At 41.7% G+C, this 20382-nt stretch overlaps 2 protein-coding genes across 4 annotated transcripts in view; one reads left to right on the top strand and one right to left on the bottom strand.

Annotated features, from left to right (window-relative positions):
- The window catches only part of ADAMTS18 (ADAM metallopeptidase with thrombospondin type 1 motif 18), a 151819-nt gene extending 140410 nt beyond the window's left edge, over window positions 1–11409 (top strand). For all 3 annotated transcript variants that reach the window (XM_007994132.3, XM_038008234.2, XM_007994133.3), the window contains 5 exons: window positions 270–474; window positions 2441–2623; window positions 3969–4181; window positions 5889–6036; window positions 10947–11409. In XM_007994132.3, the coding sequence (XP_007992323.1) occupies window positions 270–474; window positions 2441–2623; window positions 3969–4181; window positions 5889–6036; window positions 10947–11062 (865 nt within the window). In that variant the 3' untranslated portion in view covers window positions 11063–11409. The remainder of the gene's footprint in view (window positions 1–269; window positions 475–2440; window positions 2624–3968; window positions 4182–5888; window positions 6037–10946) is intronic.
- Window positions 5934–20382, bottom strand: part of SYCE1L (synaptonemal complex central element protein 1 like) — an 85925-nt gene continuing 71476 nt past the window's right edge. The window contains exon 11 of the mRNA XM_073015588.1: window positions 5934–6024. Coding sequence (XP_072871689.1) covers window positions 5975–6024 — 50 coding nt within the window. The 3' untranslated portion in view covers window positions 5934–5974. The remainder of the gene's footprint in view (window positions 6025–20382) is intronic.

Genomic DNA, 20382 nt, shown 5'->3' with positions numbered 1-20382 from the left:
AGAGGCAGGAGTAGAACTGTGGGATGGCTTTTTTTGGTAGATAAAATAGATGATTTTATTTCCAGAACTGTGGGATGATTAAATGTGATTCCTTATATCTGGATCACATTAGTATAAGCCTCTGGATCCATCAAAGAACAATTAGAATAACTTATTGGTTCTGAAATTGATCAATGGCTTCCATAGGTGGTCTGCCTTTCACAATAACTGCTTTGGAAGTTATTGTACAAAGTTTGGCTATATTGGAAATATTTGTTTTGCACTGAAAGCTGGATGCCAGGTGAATGGAGTACATGCAGCAAGTCCTGTGCTGGAGGCCAGCAGAGCCGAAAGATCCAGTGTGTGCAAAAGAAACCCTTCCAGAAGGAGGAAGCAGTATTGCATTCGCTCTGTCCAGTGAGCACACCCACTCAGGTCCAAGCCTGCAACAGCCACGCCTGCCCTCCAGAATGGAGCCTTGGACCCTGGTCTCAGGTAACAGGAGAAAACTTGGGAGTTACTGGTCTCGTTCCCCATGAAGGCAAGTGGGGTACAGGTGTCTTTCTTCTCCGAGGGGCTCTTGGCGGTTTACATCTTCATGGGAATCCGCTAATGTTCTTTAGGGAATCTTATGAAATCTGAAGTATCGGCATGCCTTTCCCAGAGCTTAGGATCCTCCTCAGAGGACCAGAAATTGGAGTGTGGGGGCCAGTTAGGCCAGACTTGTGAGCACAGCTAGAAGGGATTCCACTGTCAGAAGACTGGCATAGAGACCCGGCTATGGAATTCTCCAAAGCTAACGGGAAACACAAATACAAAGAATGAAGCAGAGAAGAGATATTTAACTCTTGCTTCAATGGGAAAGAGGTAAAGTTAGAAGAATACAGAGAAAAGTAGGGCATAGAGTTTGCTATGGTCACAAATTCCCGGTGAAAGACACAAAATTTGAAAGTTAGAAGAGACACGGAGCTACCTGTCCTTCACAGCTCAGAATTCCCTCGAAAGCAAAGGTTCTCAACTGTCAGTAAGTTTGCCTACCAGGGGACATTTTTGATTGTCACCATTTAGGGAGATGAGTGCTCCTGGCATCCAGTGAGGTAGGAGTGAATGTCCTACACAGCCCAGGCCAGCTCCTCACCACAGAGAACTATCTGATCCAGAATGTCAGTGGTGCTGAAGGGGGGAAGCCCTGCCCTAAGCATTCCAATCCTAATGCTTACGAGAGTCCCTGACACATAGTTAAAATCCCAACAAATTTGGCTCAATAAATTGTGCAGATTTTAAAGTGACGTGGATTTCTTCTCATGCAGAGGCAGGAGTGTATTTGTAGAACTGTGGGATGATTAAATGTGATTCCTTATATCTGGATCACATTAGTATAAGCCTCTGGATCCATCAAAGAACAATTAGAACAACTTACCTTATTGGTTGTGAAATTGATCCATGGCTTCCATAGGTGGTCTACCTTTCACAATAACTGCTTTAGAAACAGTTATTGCAGTGATAGCTCAACCGCTGCTCAATCATGGCCGGCAAACAAATTTTAGGGAAGAATGAAAAATGGGCAAGAGTTTTACCATCTGAACTATGAAGCCAGGTAGCAGCCACTGATGACAGTTCTGCTGTGTTTTCCTTTAGGATATATTAGATGCTGGAGGGTGCTACTTTCTGATTAATTTCAGCAATATACTACCATATCCCCTACCAGAGGTCAGAGTGAGGTTTTTTCTTTTTTTTTTAAATGTTAGGACATATCTGTTAGCACAGGGGTCCCCAACCCCCAGGCCATGAACAAGTACCTGTTCGTGGCCTGTAAGGAACTGGGCCGCCCAGCAGGAGATGAGCAGTGGGCCAGCATCACAGCCTGAGCTCTGCCTCCTGTCAAATCAGTGGCAGCATTAGATTCTCAGAGGAGCTTGAACTCTTATGAACTGCACAGGTGAGGGATCTAGAATGCATGTTCCTTATGAGAATCTAATGCCTGATCATCTGAGGTGGAACAGTTTTATCCCAAAGGCACTGCCCTGCCCGTCCATGGAAATACAGTGTTCTGCAAAAGCTGTCCCTGGTGCCAAAGAAATTGGAGTCTGCTATGTTAGGGAATTAGGGGTCAGGAGGGAGAGAGAATATTTTTTAGCTTGTTTAGGAGTTCTTTCAAATGAGAGAATATATTCCTTTATAGCAGAGGGTAAATCTACGTAGTACATGGTGTTGAGTCTAGTCTCTTTCTTTGCAGTAAGGAATATAATTTACAAAAAGAATTCAAATAATTGTTTATATGGTAGGTATGGATAAAGGGAAATGGGAATGGGGGTGGTTAAGTAGACCTCATAAAAAGAGCTTTAGTTCATGGAGTTCATCCCACCTTTCACAGGAATATATTTAGTGTTTTTGTTTAAGTTTTAATGTGGCTACTGAAACCTTAGGGGAATGCAAATAGAACTTTTTTTTCCTTCTCAAGTGTTCCAAGACCTGTGGACGAGGAGTGAGGAGGCGTGAACTCCTGTGCAAGGGCTCTGCTGCAGAAACCCTCCCCGAGAGCCAGTGTACCAGCCTCCCCAGACCTGAGCTGCAGGAGGGTTGCGTGCTTGGACGATGCCCGAAGAACAACCGGCTCCAGTGGGTCGCTTCTTCGTGGAGCGAGGTATGGTTTAGAAGTCACTGCTGGAGGTTTCTTGAGATGCTCAGCTGATCCATTAGCATCTAGGCTCACAGAACTCCTTCTTGTTGCACACATTGAAATGCCTGCTATGTGCCAGTTCTTCTCTCCTGATTTCTTCACGAAACATTGCTAAAGCACCCCCACATTGATCAGGCCTATGCCTGAGCAGTAGGGGCACAAGATTTTATATAGCACCCATAGAGAAACATGGATAAGGTATGTCAAGTGCCTTGATAAAAGTCTGTAATTTTATGGGAGAGCTCAAGGTTCACCCATGCTGGACTTCGGGAAGAACCCTTATCAGAAGAGACTTTCTAGGGAGCATGGCTTGAAAAATGAGCAGGAATCAAAGCAAAAGGGGATTTGGGGGGAAGGTTGTGCCAGACAAAGGGTGCAACCTCTACTCAGGAGTGATGACAGGTGACTGCACATTCAGTACAGAAGGGACATGGGATGGGGTGGAAAGATCATGAGGGCCTTGGGTGACATACTAGAAATATTTCTCACAAAAACTGGGGAGTCACTTTTATTTATTTTTGAGACAGGGTCTTGCTCTGTTGCCCTACTGTGCAGTGGCACAATCTCAGCTCACTGCAGCCTCTACCTCCCTAGCTCATGTAATCTGCTACCTCAGACTAGAGGCATGCACCACTACATCTGGCTAATTTTTGTAGCGATGTGGTTTCACCATGTTGCTGAGGCTGGTCTTGAACTCCTGGGCTCAAGTGATCTGCCTGCCTCGGGCTTCCAAACTGCTGTGATGGCAGGCCTGAGCCACTGCACCCAGCCTAAAAGGTTGTTTTTGACCCTCATCATGTTACCTCCTGTGTTACCTCCTATGTGTGAGAGGTTGGGTAAATTTAAAGGGTAATTGTTTGCTGTACAGTGGTTTTTCCCATTCAGCTCTTAATCCTTTTGTCTGGCCCTTACCCTCCTCAGATTCCTAACTCCCCAGGCCTTAGGTAGACCTGGACCTGTAAGTGTGTAACCCTAAACCTGAAAATCCTTTTGCCCACCTTGCCTTTCTCCCTCTGGACTCCATCTCACACCCATGTGGCATCTCAAGGTCCCTTTTTTGTTTTATGAGGCTAATGATCTGTGTGATTTTGGGAAAGTCAGTTCCATTCGCTGAACTTTGGTTTCCTTACCTATAGCATGAGGTACTTGGCTGCTGTATCTTTAAGATCCTCGAGTGAGTATGGTTGACCTTGTGTAATCCCATCCCTCCTGTTTCATGTGGATAGCACAACCTTATGTCAAACTGCATCTGTTCAGAAGATTTGACCTTGGCAGTGTTCACTTCTACACATCCTGTCTTGTCTCCTAGTGTTCTGCAACCTGTGGTTTGGGTGTGAGGAAGAGGGAGATCAAGTGCAGCGAGAAGGGCTTCCAGGGGAAGCTGATAACTTTCCCAGAGCGAAGATGCCGGAATATTAAGAGACCAAACCTGGACTTGGAAGAGACCTGCAACCAACGGACTTGCCCAGCCCATCCAGTGTACAACGTGGTAGCTGGATGGTATTCATCGCCATGGCAGCAGGTGGGTACAGGCAGATTGAGGAGGTGAGATGTCGAAAAATGAGGCATTCTGCAAACAGTTGCTCTTAGTCTGTTAATGGTTGTCTAAGTAAAAACAACTAAGGGTTCAAGTTCTGAATGTGGCCCTGGGCAGGTAACAATCTGTAAACCTCAGTTTTCACATCTAGAAAATTATTATCTGGCAGAGCTGATCATCAGGAAATGTGTATAAAACACTTAGCACCAGGCCAATCATACACTGCTAATGGCTGGTCATTGCTGCTGCTACTGAAACGATCACTCAAGTCTTTGTTTTAGAAATGCTGCTCACAGCCTTTACTCATTTGGTTCTTAAATCATGTTTCTGAACAATGGAATAGCTAATATTTGTCAAGCCATTACTATGCACGGTGCTAAGTACTCCTATTCGTGGATAGTATGGTCCCTAAAGCTCAGAAGGTCAGGCAATTCAGCCAAGGATACTCAACTTTTAAACTTAACTTTTCGGAAGATGTGGGTGAAACTTTAGCTAGGATTGGTGTGTTGGTGTGTTGTGCGGTCCTTCCAGCATTCCACCCAACAGATGTTGTTGCACAGCTGTTCAGAGGACTAGGGTGCTACCCACCTCAGAGAGTCCGGGTAGAGGTATAAATATGTATGTACGTTATCTATTCGGGAGGATCTGGAAACCAACACATAGAGAAGAGGAAATTAGCATGATTGTCTCTAGCCAGGCATTGTGCTAGGTGTTTCACATATTGCTGGGGATTTCTTTTTTAAATTGACTCTAATTAGATTATTTAGATTAAGGGGTCAGCAAACAGTTACCAGCTGGCCAAATCTGCTCCCCCAATATCTGCCTGTTTTTATAAAGTTTAACTGGAAGGTAGCCATGTTCATTTGCTTAATATATTGACCACAGCTGCTTTAGTGCTGCAACGGCAGTGACTAGTACTGGCAACAGAGTCTGCATGCCTATACAGCCTGAAATATTTACTATCTTGCCCTTTACAGGAAAAGTTTATTTAGATAATTTGATAACAAGACTTGCCCTCAAATTTTAATTGAGACAGAACTACAGTCAATTATAAGGCATATGTACATTTTTCTTTAATGCAGTAACTTTAAAATAAGAAAAATCCATTTAAAGGGCTACATTTTTCCCTGGTTTTTTCCTTTTGATGGCTACCTGGAAAAAAAGACAGTTGAGTTGTCTACTTTAAAAAATTTTTAATTGCACAATGAAATCACCGACTTCTAAGAAGCACCAGCTCTACCATGCCAACTCCAAATGTGGTTCCAGAGCTGTCTCTGACCACTTTTTTCTGTCCCAGTTTTGAACTATGCCCTCCACGACTGCAGCTGCACAGATTGTCTGGAATTCTTTAAACTGTGTGATTAAGTCCCTAGCTGTGTCTGTATTTGTTTCTGCATTCTTAGAGCAGCTTCTGTATTTCTGGAGCTTCTCTTCTTTATGAGTCACTTAACTGGGAGACACACACACTCTTGGGCTAGATAGATAGCATTTGCCTAAAACCCCTCTAATCAGATCAAAGGGATCACACTTGTTAGGATAGATGCTATGGACTGTAAGCACATGTGCCTGGCTCCAGCCAATCTGTTTCATCAGCAGGCGTCTTGGTAATGTCATGAAGCATGGGAATTCCTTCTGTTTGATGTCACTGACCTCAGCAGAGTGTTTGACTCCTTCCTCTTCTCTCTCCTGCAGTGCACAGTCACCTGTGGGGGAGGGGTCCAGACCCGGTCAGTCCATTGTGTTCAGCAAGGCCGGCCTTCCTCAAGTTGTCTGCTCCATCAGAAACCTCCAGTGCTCCGAGCCTGTAATACAAACTTCTGTCCAGCTCCTGAAAAGAGAGGTAAAAGGCACCATGCTCCAGTGAACTGTACTAGTCTCTAGATCACTTTTTCAAAGCCTACTTTGTTGGTGGTACAGCCTGTGGCATGGGTGAGCCATTCACCCGAAGTCTATGTGACAATGCTCCCTGGAGTTGTATAAGGCACCAGTTTGGGGAAATTCCTGTCCAAATGATCTTTTGGAGACAGTCTCACTCACTGTCACACAGGCAGGAGTACACAGCTCACTGTAACCTCCGCCTCCTGGGTTCAAGTGATTCTCCTGCCTCCGACTCCTGAGTAGCTGGGATTATGGGTGTGCACCACCACACCTGGCTAATTTTTGTATTTTTAGTAGAGACAGGGTTTCACCATGTTCCCCAGGCTGGTCTCGAACTCCTGGTCTCAAGTGCTGGGATTACAGTCACAAGACACGTGCCCAGCCTATCCTAGTGATTGTGTTTGCATGGGTCTGAAGGGAATATTTAATTGCCACAATAATGCTTTTTAACCATTACTAATTTGACAATGGGAACATAAAGGTGAACAAGAATAGCCCTCAGGGAGCTCATATTTTAATGGAGGAGACAACTACAATCCATACATAAAGATTTTCATATTTGTTGAATATATAAAACAATTCAGAAATCAAAATAGTCATAAGTGAATATGTACTGCCCTGGGACTATACCTAAATATTTTCTTAAAGTTAGTTCAGGTAAAGTGCAATGAGTACTCATAGGAAAATGGAAAGGCTGAGTAAACTGTACCATTCTTCACTGTTTAATCTGACAAATGCCAGGAAATATTTTTCAGCCTAATCTGCTTGCCTCGTGCTAAAGAATCTTGCACAAGACCAAAAAAAAAGTAGCTCTGTAGCAGTTACTCAGAGCCAGATCATCCTAGTCCATGCTGGGATACTGCATAGGGAAGAAATGAGCAAGTGGTCATGTTCTTCCAGACTCTGTCCTCCTTTCTTCACTATCAGTGATTTCTCATTTCCACCCTTAATTGCCAGAGATTCAGCCTAGAAGGCCACCAGCACCCCCAACGACAATGGCCGATTATGAAATTGCCCAACAGTATCGGGAGAGTCAACATGCACATATGGCCCAGGGAGGCCATTTGTCTTATTATTTTTTGCTCACCCAGCACCTAATACCACATTGGGCACCAAAATAGGTGCTCAGTAAGTCTTAAATGAATACATGCATGAGTGTATGGCTACATGAAAGATCGTGTGCAAAGTGCTCTGAGGTCCTCGAAGTCACCAAGCACCCTATACCTCCAGCACTTTTCTAGGAATGAAAGAATAGAGGTGGGTCCTGTTCTTAAAAGAAAGCTACAATAACAAATAAGTGGTGGAGTATTCACAGTGTTACAGTGATGGTCAATTCCACCTGTGGTGCTGGAATGAGGGGAGTCATAGGGTGCATATGAGAAACAGCTTATTAAAAGACGAGCTTGGCTGGGTGCATCACCTGAGGTCAGGAGTTTGAGACCAGCCTGGCTAATATGGTGAAACCCTGTCTCTACTAAGAATATAAAAACTAGCTGCGTGTGGTAGCAGGCACCTGTAGTCCTCGCTACTGGGGAGGTGGGAGGATCTCTTGAACCCAAGAGGTGAAGGTTGCAGTGAGCGGAGATTGCACCACTGCACTCCAGCCTGGGCTTTTTTTATTTTGAGACCCTGTCTCAAAAAGAGGTGCTTCTCTGTGTGCCTCTTGGTTGAATCAAGTCCCTTTTGGAAGAATAAAGGATATAAGCCCAAGGGTTTGTTCTGGGCCAAAAATGTAGCCTACAGTTTACTAAATTGAGGATTTTCTCCCATTCCCATTCCAAGTACCAAGTATAGGGATGATGACATGGTTGGCAGGGTGACTACTATGAACGTCGGTTGAGTGTATTTTCTGACTGAGTTTTCAGAAAACATTAGTGAGCAGTAAGGATGCCCATGGTGACAGAAGGAAGAAGATTCCGTTCTTTGCCTCTTCTCTGAGCCCCCCACTATGGACCAGGCACTCTGCTACGTACTGTGAGAGTTTCCTCCACTTAGGTGAAAGTTTCTACCCATTGTAGTCACTTAAACTAGACCCTAGAGAAGACCATTCTGCCCATGGTGGCATCCTGTCATCCAGTGTCACCAAACAGCTTTGTTGTCCCCTAGACCATCCTGAGTGCCAGTCTAGGGGCAGTCATTGTATACCATCATCCGTGTGTGATGCCTTACCTGGGTGTCTTGGTTAGATCTCCACCTTGGGGAAACCATCCTTATGATTGCACTGTACATATAATATGTCAAATTCTCTTCAGGAAAGAGAAGGCCCTAAAGCAGTCAGACCACCCAGAGACTTGTGTCACACTGCATTAAAACTGGTTGTCTGCCTGGGCTGCAGACTAGTCATATTAAGTTAAGGATGAGCAGACACTCAATACTAATAAGCTGCTCCTCACAGAATCCCACATCGTGAGATGGGGGCAGGCAGCATCGTATGGTGGAAGGAGCAAGGACTCTAAAATAATAAAAATAGAGTTGAATCCACACTAACTTGACACTTAGTAGCTATGGAGCTTTGGACAAGTTTTGAAAAAAATGGGAAATAATGCTTACTTTGAAAGATTGTTTTGAGTACTAAGGAAGGTAATTCAATTTTTCACACATTTCTTTAGTGCTTACTATGAACCAGAAACTGATTACAAAAACAGCAACCAGCTAAACAGGCACAGATCCCACCTTCTGACAAGCTTACTTCTAAATGGAAATAGCCAACAGACCAACCAATTAACACCCGGTGTCAGACAGTAAAGGAGCAGGGGTGAGGAGACAGGAAAACGACTTGAGATTATAATGGTCAGGCAAGACCACTTGATGATTTAGCACTTAAACAGAGACCTAAGAAAGGTGAGCCACATATGGATCTAGAAGGAAAGTGTTCCTGGCAGAGAGACAGCAAAGGCCCCGACGCAGGAATATACTAATCTAATTGAGGAATGGCACAATGCTTGGAGTACAAGAAACAAGGTGAAGAGTGGTTAAGCAATACATGAAAAGTGGTACTGGAGGCCTTGTCAGTCAGTGTAAGTATTTCAGATTTAACTCTGAGTAGGATGGAAGCCAATGCAGAACTTTGAGCAGAAGAGCAATAGGATCTAGCTTAAGGAAGATTACCGACAGTTAAGGTGAAAGGAGTGCAGGTTGTCTAGAGTAGAACAAAGACTTGTCAACTCTGCCAGGAAGCGGATGGAGGAGGTTCCACTAGAGCAGTGGCAGTACTGAAGAGGTTGGATACTGGGTGTATTTTAAAGATTGAGCCAAGAGTATCTGCTGATTGCATGCAGAATTTGAAGCAAAGCAGTGATTCCAAGGTCATCTTCAATAGTGTAAATCAAATACCTGACTCACAGTAATTATTATAATCAAAAACACTTGTACTGACAGAATAGTAATACATCTCACTTATGCTTCCTGACTTAAATGAAAGGGGTGTGTAAAAAGGAATGTTAGGCAGAAGAATCAAGGCTTGAAGAAGGAACTCTAAGCATTTCCGAATTATGTGTAGTGTAGACTCTATTTTCAAAGTCAAAACTGTGCCTTAAAAATACAGTAAAATGGGCCGGTGGTGGTGGCTCATGCCTGTTATCCCAGCACTTTGGGAGGCTGAGGCAGGTTGAGGTCAGAAGTTCGAGAGCATCCTGGCCAACATGGTGAAACCCCATCTCTACTAAAAATACAGAAATTAACTGGGCTTGGTGGTGGATGCCTGTAATCCCAGCTACCCAGGAGAACCATTTGAACGCATGAGGCAGAGGATGCAGTGAGCTGAGATTATGCCATTGCATTCCAGCCTGGGCAACAAGAGCAAAATTCCTTCTCAAACAAAACAGTAAAATGACTGGGCCCTTGCTCCTAAAACATGTACTTATGTTCACATGCATTTTCTATCTCCTGAGGCCCATCTGAGTAAGAGTTCCTCATGTACAGTGAAAAAATCACATCTGTCCTGTTCATTGAACAACTAAAGAAATTAGCAAGGACTGGTGTTGACTTAATTTACTTACAAACTGGTTGAGACTGACTTAAACCTACACAGAATGTTGGAGACCCAGCTTTTTTAGTTAATCTCAGCCCATTTGCAGGCATATCAGGTGGCTTGACTCCCAATACATCGGGCTCCTTGCTCCTGAAATTATAGTTCATGGACCAGCAGCACACCCCCCCTTAATGTTCCCCTCTGACAGCCCTTCTGAATCAGAACCAGTGGTTTAACAAAATCCTTAGGAGATTCCTAAAGCACTGTTTTAGGGTATTTCCCCGGACACTCAATTCAGTGGTAGCTCCCAGACTACACAGAGAGGATCAGACATTGATCTTGGATTGGATGTAACATTTTTTAAAAACAAATCATTTAATTTTGCTAATGGTCAGTCTTTTCTTGGCATCTAAATCCTGCCCCTACCACACTCCCCTACCAAAGTCCCAATGTTTAATGGGAAGAACCACATGTGGGCCCAAGACCTTTGTTCTGTAGGCCCTCACCTTAAGAAAAAGGTGCTATGTTAATATTAATAAATCATAATATGCAAATCACCAAAGGTTGGGCGCAGTGGCTCACACCTGTAATCCCAGTACTTTGGCAGGCCGAGGCAGGCAGATCACTTGAGCTCAGGAATTCCAGACCAGCCTGGTCAGCATGGTGGAAAACCCTGTCTCTACTAAAAAAATACAAAAACTAGCTGGGCTTGGTGGCACATGCCTATAGTCCCAGCTACTTGGGAGGTTTAGGCAGGAGAATCGCTAGAACCTGGAGGGGCAGAGGTTGCAGTGAGCCGAGATCACACCACTGCATCCAGCCTGGGTGACAGAGACTCCATCTCAAAAAACAAACAGGATAGACACCCTAGCCAACATGCTAAATGTATTTTCTTATTTTAGAGGATCCATCCTGTGTAGATTTCTTCAACTGGTGTCACCTAGTTCCTCAGCATGGTGTCTGCAACCACAAGTTTTATGGAAAACAATGCTGCAAGTCATGCACAAGGAAGATCTGATCTTGGTGTCTTCGCCAACATCTTAGGGCCGGGGGCTTACCTTTCAACCTCTGGAGAGTCACCAGCTGCCTTTGAGACCAGGAGCTGAGTACTGAGAACCATTTGTAAGCTGCGGCTGTGATGAAGGAGCCTGCTCTGAGGAACAGACAGTTTGCCACCAGGCTCCTATTTCAATTCCCTGAAGCACATGGTACTCTGAAGCACTTGAAAATGGGAAGCGATGACAAATCTGACTTTTAAAAAATCTTTGATTTGCACTGTTATATGCAAGAAGTGGTGAATCACACTGAGATATGTCGATCTGGGGAAAGACCCCCTTTGAATTTCAAAGGGTTCAAGGGCAAAGACATCTGTTTTAAAAAGGTCCTTTATGACTTCAGGTTAAAGACTGAGACTCAGAACTTTCAAATCTGGATGGAATGCCTTGCCAACTGTTGCGTGGAGTTCACAGTTTGACTAACCCTGTGAACACCCAAGCCAGGAGTTCTATGAGAAGCCAAATGGTGCTCGTAATTGTGCTTGCTGCTGGACTGGCAAGCTTCATGTTATGTTTATTTGGTGTGTGTGTGTCTTTATTATTTTGTTTAAACTATATTCTGCTTATAGAGAGTCTCTAAGACTAAAATTAACAACTTGAAAAGTATTCCAAGGAATATTATGAAAAAATAGGGCAACATGGACTGTTTTAAGATCTCCATGTAATTGAAATTCATGCAAGAAAACAACTCATATAAAAGATAAATATGGATGCCCTTCACATGTTATCAACCTCGTAACTTTTGGTGCTTGCTGAATCAGTCCATGAAAAGCTATAGCCCGCTCCTTGGGAATGAGTCTTGGCAAGATACCCATTTCTGGTATTTAAAAAATATCTAGGAGGAGCTAAATGGCAAAACAGCAGTGTCGTGAGGGAGAAGGGACCATCATTTATAATGCTCTGTACATACTATCAGAGTTGCTTGGAAAATTCAAGGCCTCTTGTGGCTTTTTCCTACCAACTGATATGTTTAAATTTGCCCTAAGATCTAGTTAACAGCAAAAAAAAAAAAAAAGAGAGAGAGAAAGAAGGAAACAGTGGTAATAAAAAAAAAAAATCCATCTGTCTTCTTGCTATGTTAATATTAATAAATCATCATATGCCAAGACCCTCACTGAATAAGAGTATTTTTAGCCATCAGAAGCCAGCTGTTGGTAGGCATTAATGAGTTTAAAATTGTTCTCAATTGAAAAAAAATCACACTATTTTGCCAAAACCAAAGTAATTATAATACTGTGTCCTCCTGTAATTTTTTGAGAAGTGGTTATAAAGGGCATATCTACATAAATTCTACTTTATTCCTCAACTTCTTTGATGAATGTAACCTAATTTTACTTCTTTAAAAAGTCTCAATTCAGGCAGGATTAGCCAGCTCAGCATAATCAACTAGACAGTGGTTTGTTAAATTTAGCAGCATACTTTGTTCCCATTCTAATTAAAATCCTGAGTTCTTGAATCCCAGAAAAATAATGCTTAGAAACTTCTCTCCGTCTGCTTGGCTTGGCTTGGCCTAGAGGAGTAGCCATTTTATCAACAGGGGAAAAATAAAAAAACAAAAAAAAAGTTCTCTACTACAACCCCCTTGCCTTCTGAAAAACAGCAAGTTATTTCTTTATATAATTATCATTTTATTATTTTATGGAAAATTAATTTATTAATTAATAGCCTATTATGTGTTCTCACTTGCTTCTCTAAGTAATATTTTGAGAAAAAATGTTGAATAAAACCATGGATTATAGAAAAAAGTCAAAATATATGTGTAATATTTAATTATTTTATAAGTTTTATAATAAAGTATTCCGTTTCTTTATCTTTGACACTTGTTAAATTCTTGAATAAGTTAGTGAAAAGTCAGTAATCGCCAAGGTAATTTAACTGTATAACTGTCAGTCAGGACTCTTAGAGAATGGTTGGGTGCAGTGGTTCACCTCGGTAATCCCAGCACTTTGGGAGGCCAAGGCGGGTGGATCACCTGAGTCCAAGAGTTCGATACCAGCCTGGCCAACATGGCAAAACCCTGTCTCTATTGAAAATACAAAAAATTAGCCAGCTGTGGGGGTGCATGGCTGTAGTCCCAGCTCCTTGGGAAGCTGAGGCTGCAGTGAAATGAGATTGCGCCACACCGCTCCCTGCTGGGTGACAGAGAGAGACTCTGTCTCAACAACAACAAATCTTAGAGAGTAACTTCATTGAGAAGAAGAAAGATAAGCTATTCAACGATTAGTGATTTTTCTTGTTTGCTTTTGAAGAAATCAAAGTATCAAATGCTAGGATGAAACAGATGACACATTTACCCTCTTGAGGACACCCTATTTTGTTCCCCTGTAATTGTCATGAAAACATTTGTGGAAATCATCTAAGATAAAGCTACCATAAATGTATTTTTACATTTCAAAGTCATTCTATTAAAATATTTTTGTAAAAATAAAGAGGGGAAAGGGAAGGATGGGCAGGAAAAGAAGAAAAAAATACAAAGTAATTGTTCTTGGCTTTTCGAAATTTTGAATCATTAAACCAGTGGAGAATAAGAACTGGGCAAAGTCCAGTTGATCTGAAAATACTGTATTTTTCCCTGCATCTGTGATTACTTATGTTCATATGCATATCTTTATAGTTAAGAGAATGTTTATATAAATTATTGCTATTTAGCAAAAAAAAAATTAAGAAAGGAAAATGGAACAGATGCAGATAAAATGGAAGACAGAAAAAAAGGTATTTTTTTCTTTTTTGAGACAGAATTTCCTCCTTGTTACCCAGGCTGGAGTGCAATGGCACAATCTCAGCTCACTGCAACCTCTGCCTTCCGGGTTCAAGCGATTCTCCTGCCTCAGCCTTCCGAGTAGCTGGGATTACAGGTGCCCACCACCATGCCCAGAAAAAAAAAAAAAAAAAAAATTATACCTTTTGGTAATAAGCAACCAAATATTAGTGTTTAATGGGAATCAGGTATTGTACTAAACTGTTTATGTATGTTATCTCATTTAATCATCACAATAGCCCACTTAGGAAGATACTATTATTCTTTCTTGGCAGGTGACAACTCAGATTCAGAGACATTACATATTTAGTGCTAGTACACAGTCACTGAGTGATAGGGGCAGGACTCAAACCCAGATCCACTGGGGTTCTCGTCACTGTGCTGCATTACCCTGGGTTAGAGGAAGAAGAAGAACATGCAAGCCTTAGAACTCTACTTTTTGCCCCCTTAGATGCATGTGAATGGAGTTTGACAATAAGTGATTTAACAATGATGAATTATGGGCAGAGCTGGGAATTTCAGATGGGGAACTGGGGTTGGGAAGTAATAAATTAATTCTCACTTAGCTAGTCTTTTCAACAAAGTATACTTAAAGACTTGTTGCATATCTAAGTCTTTATTCCTTAATAATTGCTTTGCTCTGGGATGATAGTATTTCCTGGGCAGTCGCACTAGAGTTATCTGGAGCCTGCAACTCCAAGTCGATTAAGATGGAGGGAAAGCGTGAGCAAGAATTCTCTTGGCATGGGTTCTATATGCTAATGGTAGAAAGACGACACCACACCAGAAAGAAAAAAAAAAAAAAAAACGTTGTCTTTATACCTTTTGGTAATAAGCAACCACATCTTTGTGTTTAATGGGAATCACGTATTATACTAAACTATTTATATGTTATCTCATTTAATCCTCATAATAGCCCAATACACCATAATGCCTCACAATATGCCAGCATGTATTATGTAAGACATGGTTTATGAAAATTTATAGCACAGAACCCATTATTGCTAAGTGTGATGTGGAAAAGGTCATCTAATTATGTGCTATATGGTTTTATCTTTGAAAATGTAAAAATATGCATAAGGATTCCATGCTTTGTCTGTTTTACCTTATCTTCCCCCTAAGATCTTAATTCCTTGAATACCTTTGTGGTCTCCGCTGGTATTGAGGGTTAACACCTAAGATGGTTTTCATCAGTCACCCCTGGATCTGGGTGACTGACACTTTCCTCCTCCTGAGAGGACCACAGGCTCCTGAGAGGTGATTCTCAAACTGTTGTCACTCAATTGCTATCATCATGAGTTTTTCCCATAAGCACATATCACCTCTACCAACTTTTAAATCTAGTTAAGTAAAAATACGATTTGCTGCAAAAAATATTTAGGCCAGGCACGGTGGCTCACACCTGTAATTCCAGTACTCTGAGGCTGAGGCAGGCAGATCACCTGAGGCCAGAAGTTCGAGACCAGCCTGGCCAACATGGTGAAACCCCGTCTCTACTAAAAATACAAAAATTAGCTGGACTTGGTGGTGACACCTATAGTCCCAGATACTCAGGAGGCTGAGGCAGGAGGATCGCTTGAACTCGGGAGGTGGAGGTTGCAGTGAGCCGAGATCGCATCATTGCACTCCAGTCCGGGGGATACAGTGAGACTCCATCTAGGAACCATCATTCTCAACAAACTAACACAAGACCAGAAAACCAAATACCACATGTTCTCACACTCATAACTGGGAGTTGAACAATGAGAACACATAGACACAGAGAGGGAAGCATCACATACCAGGGCCTGTCAGGGGGCGGGGGGTGTTGGGGAGGGATAACATTAGGAGAAATACCTCATGTAGGTGATGGGTTCATGGGTGCAGCAAACAACCGTGGCATGTATATGTAACAAAACTGCATGATTTGCACATGTGCCCCAGAGCTTAAAATATTAAAAAAAAAAAAGTAAAAATATTAATTTCTCTAAAAAAAAGTAGATATTTAGAAAGCAACTGTTTTATAACTCCTTTAAACATACAATCGATAGAACATGGCATAAAGGGTAGCCACAAAAGTAAGCCAAGTATTTACACTTGTTAATTTTAATTAAAAAATAAAATACAGTCACTACAATTGGTTTACAAAACTCATCTGAAAATAAAAGAATTCCTCAATGAGACTAAGTGACTTGTTCATAGTTTCTCAAGAAGAGTCAGTTTAATATCACTAAGTTTAGAATAAAGATGAGATTTTATGTAAGATTTTCTTGAATCCCAATTCACAATTGCACAGAGAAAGAACAAATTATGTCCATTTAATTGTGCCTTGGCTGATAAAGCTCGACATTGAGGATCATGATGTAAGTGATGTTTGTTCAACTAATTTTTGTAGAGAAGACTTCAAAAGCAGTACCTACAATGTGTTTCTCTGAATGTGCCCAGCTATATGTTAGTTTCCCCAATGGCATAGTGCCTTACTCATCTACAACCACCATATTGTTTGAATGTCATGAAGAGATACTTGCAAAGTGTCCTAAGTGTTTCCTTAAACTATTTTTTTTTTTTCTTGAGTCACAATCTTGCTCTGTCATTCAGGCTGGGATGCAGTGGCACAATCTCGGTTCACTGCAACCTCTGCCTCCCAGGCTCAAGCGATTCTCCTGCCTCAGCCTCCCAAGTAGCTGGGACCACAGGTGTATGCCACCATGACCAGCTAATTTTGTATTTTTAGTAGAGAAGGGATTTTTGCCATGTTGGCCAGGCTAGTCTCAAATTCCCGGCCTCAAGCAATCTGCCCACCTTGGTCTCTCCAAGTACTGGTATTGCAGGCATGAACCACTGTACTTGGCTTGCTTAAACTATGTTTAATGAGGGACACAGTCGAGTTTATAATCAGGTCATTCAGTAACAAAAAGTCATTTTTATAATTGTTGGTTGGTTTAATGAACAAATTAGGTTTAAAAATTGTTCCCAACATTCTAATTGAGATTAAAAAGACACACCAATATCTAGGAAAAGGAGATCCTGCATGTCTCTTCTTCCTACCCGTTTCATTCAACCCATTCTTCTTCACACAGCCTTGGCCTCCCCGTTTAGGCCATCTCTGCCCCATACAGGTTAGGAGATAGCTCGACATCGTCTCGTGTTGCACTGCAATGCCCATACCACACGCTGGAAAATGCTATTCTAGATCAAACCACGTGGTCTTCCTCAACCCTCCATTCTGATGGCAAATAGACTTTTTAAAACTAGCGTGCAGTACAAGGAGTCGTCCATTAACAGTCACAGCACTTAGGGAGATGGTAGCTCTGAAGATAAATCAGAGCCAGAGGCTGTTCCTGCTGGAGATGAGGCCCAGGCCCGGTTCCCCCTTTGTCTCTTCCTATCCCTTCTTTCATGTGGCTGGACTACAGGAAGGAGCTGGCAGCACCCACTTGGCAGAAGGCCTAGCTCTACTGTTCTTCAGTGTGTCCCTCAGTTCCTGCAGACTCTCCATATCCCAGCAGCTGAGAGTCTCCTCTTCCTAGAAAGAGGGTCTTCTCTCCCCTGTCCCCATGCCTTTTGAGAGCCAAGCTGGCTGTAGAGTAAGATTCAGGACAATGGTTTCTAAGTAACTAGCTGCATCACTACCACCTAAAGTCATTTTATACAAAAACTTTCCAGGTCCCTTTCAAGAAATAGAATTCATGAAGCCTGAGGGTGGGGCCTGGGAATTTATATTTTAAAAGGCATTCAAGTTTTTCTCAAGAATAGCTAGGTTGTGAACCACTGGTCTAAGGCCAAAAAATAAAATAGGAAGTGCTTGGATGTGTTTCCTTAGACAAAGGAGTGCCTGTGGTTGCATGCTATCCCATGCAGCTGTGCAGTGGTTGGGCCAAATTTAGCTAATAATCAAGTGACCCTTTGCCTGTCTCATCTTCTGCATGTACATTTCATCTGCATGTACATTTCACCGGTAAACTATCAGTTGGTCAAGATAACAATTCACAGGCAGAGACCCCACATGCTGGTGATCTTAGTTTATTCTCATTGTCAGGCAAGCCAGGAGCCTGCACTCAGGTTTGGAGGATGGGGAGCAGAGGCGTTGAAAACAATTGACCATTTTTCTCAGTCAAACACCCACATGCAAGAGCTAGAATACTGTGCTTTAAAAAAAATCCTTTTTTTAAAAAAGAGTGTACAATAGAAAACCCGAAGAAATACCCATTGGAATATGCCTCTCACAAGCTACTCACAAGGCTTCGTGTCTGTTATGGAGAAATGCGCAATAAAGGCAGAAGGACAGCTGCTGTCCTACTTCCTGCTTGGTCATTAGGTGCCAAGAGGTAAATTAATCATTTTTTAATGGATGGTGCCAACTGTCAACATCCTTATAAATTGTGAGAAATGCATTGGTTGCCTTGACTAAATAAAATGGTAACTTCAGCGTTTGTAAAACAGAAAACCAAAATTCAACAAAAAAGTTATATAGGGAAGAGCCACTAGAATGATGTTTTTGGCCCAGCTAAAGATGTGAGCTTCACTGTTTGTGCTTTTCTTGGCCTTTGATTTCTGTTTAATGGCTAATTTTATTAATTCACAGTTTTTGTATTTTTTAAGATTGATTCCAGATATTTAAATATTAACGTTGTTTATTTCTATACCCACATAGTCTGAAACCAATAAAGAAATAATTGTTATTGTTTTTTTTTTAGCAAATTTCTTTGTTATGATGCCCATATTGTGTGGGCTTTTATTACTCAAAGCTAGGCCTGCTGAGAAGATAGACATTTCACATTTTCTTAGAGGTTGTATTTGTTTTAGTGCTAAAAGTCCCTCTGACATGCAGAATCACCCTTTCATAGTTTGTTCTGCCTTAACTAATATTTTTTCTTGCACTTTTGCTAACTAAAATGCATTTATTCTTTTGATGAATATGTATTGACTATCGACTGCAATGTGAGCTCCAAGCATGGAAAAATATCTTGTTCCTGACCCAAAGGGACTTTACTTAAAAATACAGAAGGCAATGTTACAAGGTCATATAGTCCTAATATTAAAACAAAAACAAAACCTCACTTTTACATTGATCCTGGTTAGCATTTGAAAATGCTTGTTTCAGTCTGTTATTGTGAATATCATATATGCACAGCAGGAATATAAAAGTGTTTTTAACCTCCTTCAAAATAATAATATCACAAAATTATGGCATTAAGCAGAAAGGAGTCCACTTGAAAATTAATTGATAGAAATGAAGAACTGGAAGAGAATTTAGAGCTCATTTATCTCCTTCATTTCACAGATATAGAAACAGACACCTAAATATTTTAGAGCCTTTCCTAAAATTACCCAGTGATTTAAAAGTTAGGTCCATTAAGGGACAATTTTTAGGTAAGCATACTTTTTGCTGTATTATAAAATTTTATTGATTTTTGCCTGACAGGTAGACAATTTTTGTTGAGTTTAAGGACATGTTTGATGAGTAGTGAGTTTAAAATAAAAACCTAGTAAGAAACATTTCTTAGTTCATATACGTGATATGTGAAGTTCTGTTCCCCCCACAAAAATGCTCTGGTACCATAAAAAAAACCCAAGAATACTGTCATCCTCCCTCTGTATAGGGAAAAGGTGACATTATGAAAGGATCCATTTTTAAAACTATCTGACCCATTCCCTTTCCAAAAGTCAAATATCTTCAGGGAACTGAACTATTGCTTTGCTTTTAGCCATGAATTAAGAATAACGTTGAATGTTGCCAACTTTATACTAAAACTACTAGACACTCAATGGGTGGATTTTATGGTATGTAAGTTCTATCTCAAACTGTTTAAGAAAAAAGAATATGCTTACAATGAGGACTATCTTTGCTCACACCTGTTGTTACTGTGATGACACTGACAGGGTCCTTGCAGGAGCAAGCCTGTTTCTGCTGGACAAGAGTTCAAGATTCTGAACTCAGGTTGCAGAAAACAGTTGCAGTGATGGGGATCTGCCATTGGCATTACACTGGACTCGTTCAACCTACTTTTTTTTTTTTTTTTTTTTTTTTGAGACAGAGTCTCACTCTGTCGCCCAGGCTGGAGTGTAGTGGCCAGATCTCAGCTCACCGCAAGCTCTGCTTCCCAGGTTCACGCCATTCTCCTGCCTCAGGCTCCCGAGTAGCTGGGACTACAGGCGCCCGCCAACTCACCCGGCTAGTTTTTTTGTATTTTTTTAGTAGAGACGGGGTTTCACCGTGTTAACCAGGATGGTCTCGATCTCCTGACCTCGTGATCCGCCCATCTCGACCTCCCAAAGTGCTGGGATTACAGGCTTGAGCCACCGCACCCAGTCTAAACCTACTTTTAAGAGTTTGGCAGGAGCAGCAACATCTGTATTTGCAGTCATCTCCATCCCAAGAGGGAAAAATATCCATGATAAGGCTAGGGTTGGAGAGGGCAGAAGGTAGGAAAATCTAATTTGGTATTATCCCCTTCTTTCTATCCTACTGGTTAATAGGAAAAATATCTGGGGGAAAGAATTGTGGACACACTGTTCTTTAATGTCTTGTGGATTTTATGAAAT

This window comes from Chlorocebus sabaeus, chromosome 5, assembly GCF_047675955.1.
Source record: "Chlorocebus sabaeus isolate Y175 chromosome 5, mChlSab1.0.hap1, whole genome shotgun sequence".
Classification (NCBI taxonomy): Eukaryota; Metazoa; Chordata; class Mammalia; order Primates; family Cercopithecidae; genus Chlorocebus; species Chlorocebus sabaeus.
Note: the sequence above shows the minus strand (reverse complement) of the source record. Positions and strands in the feature narration are given on the sequence as shown.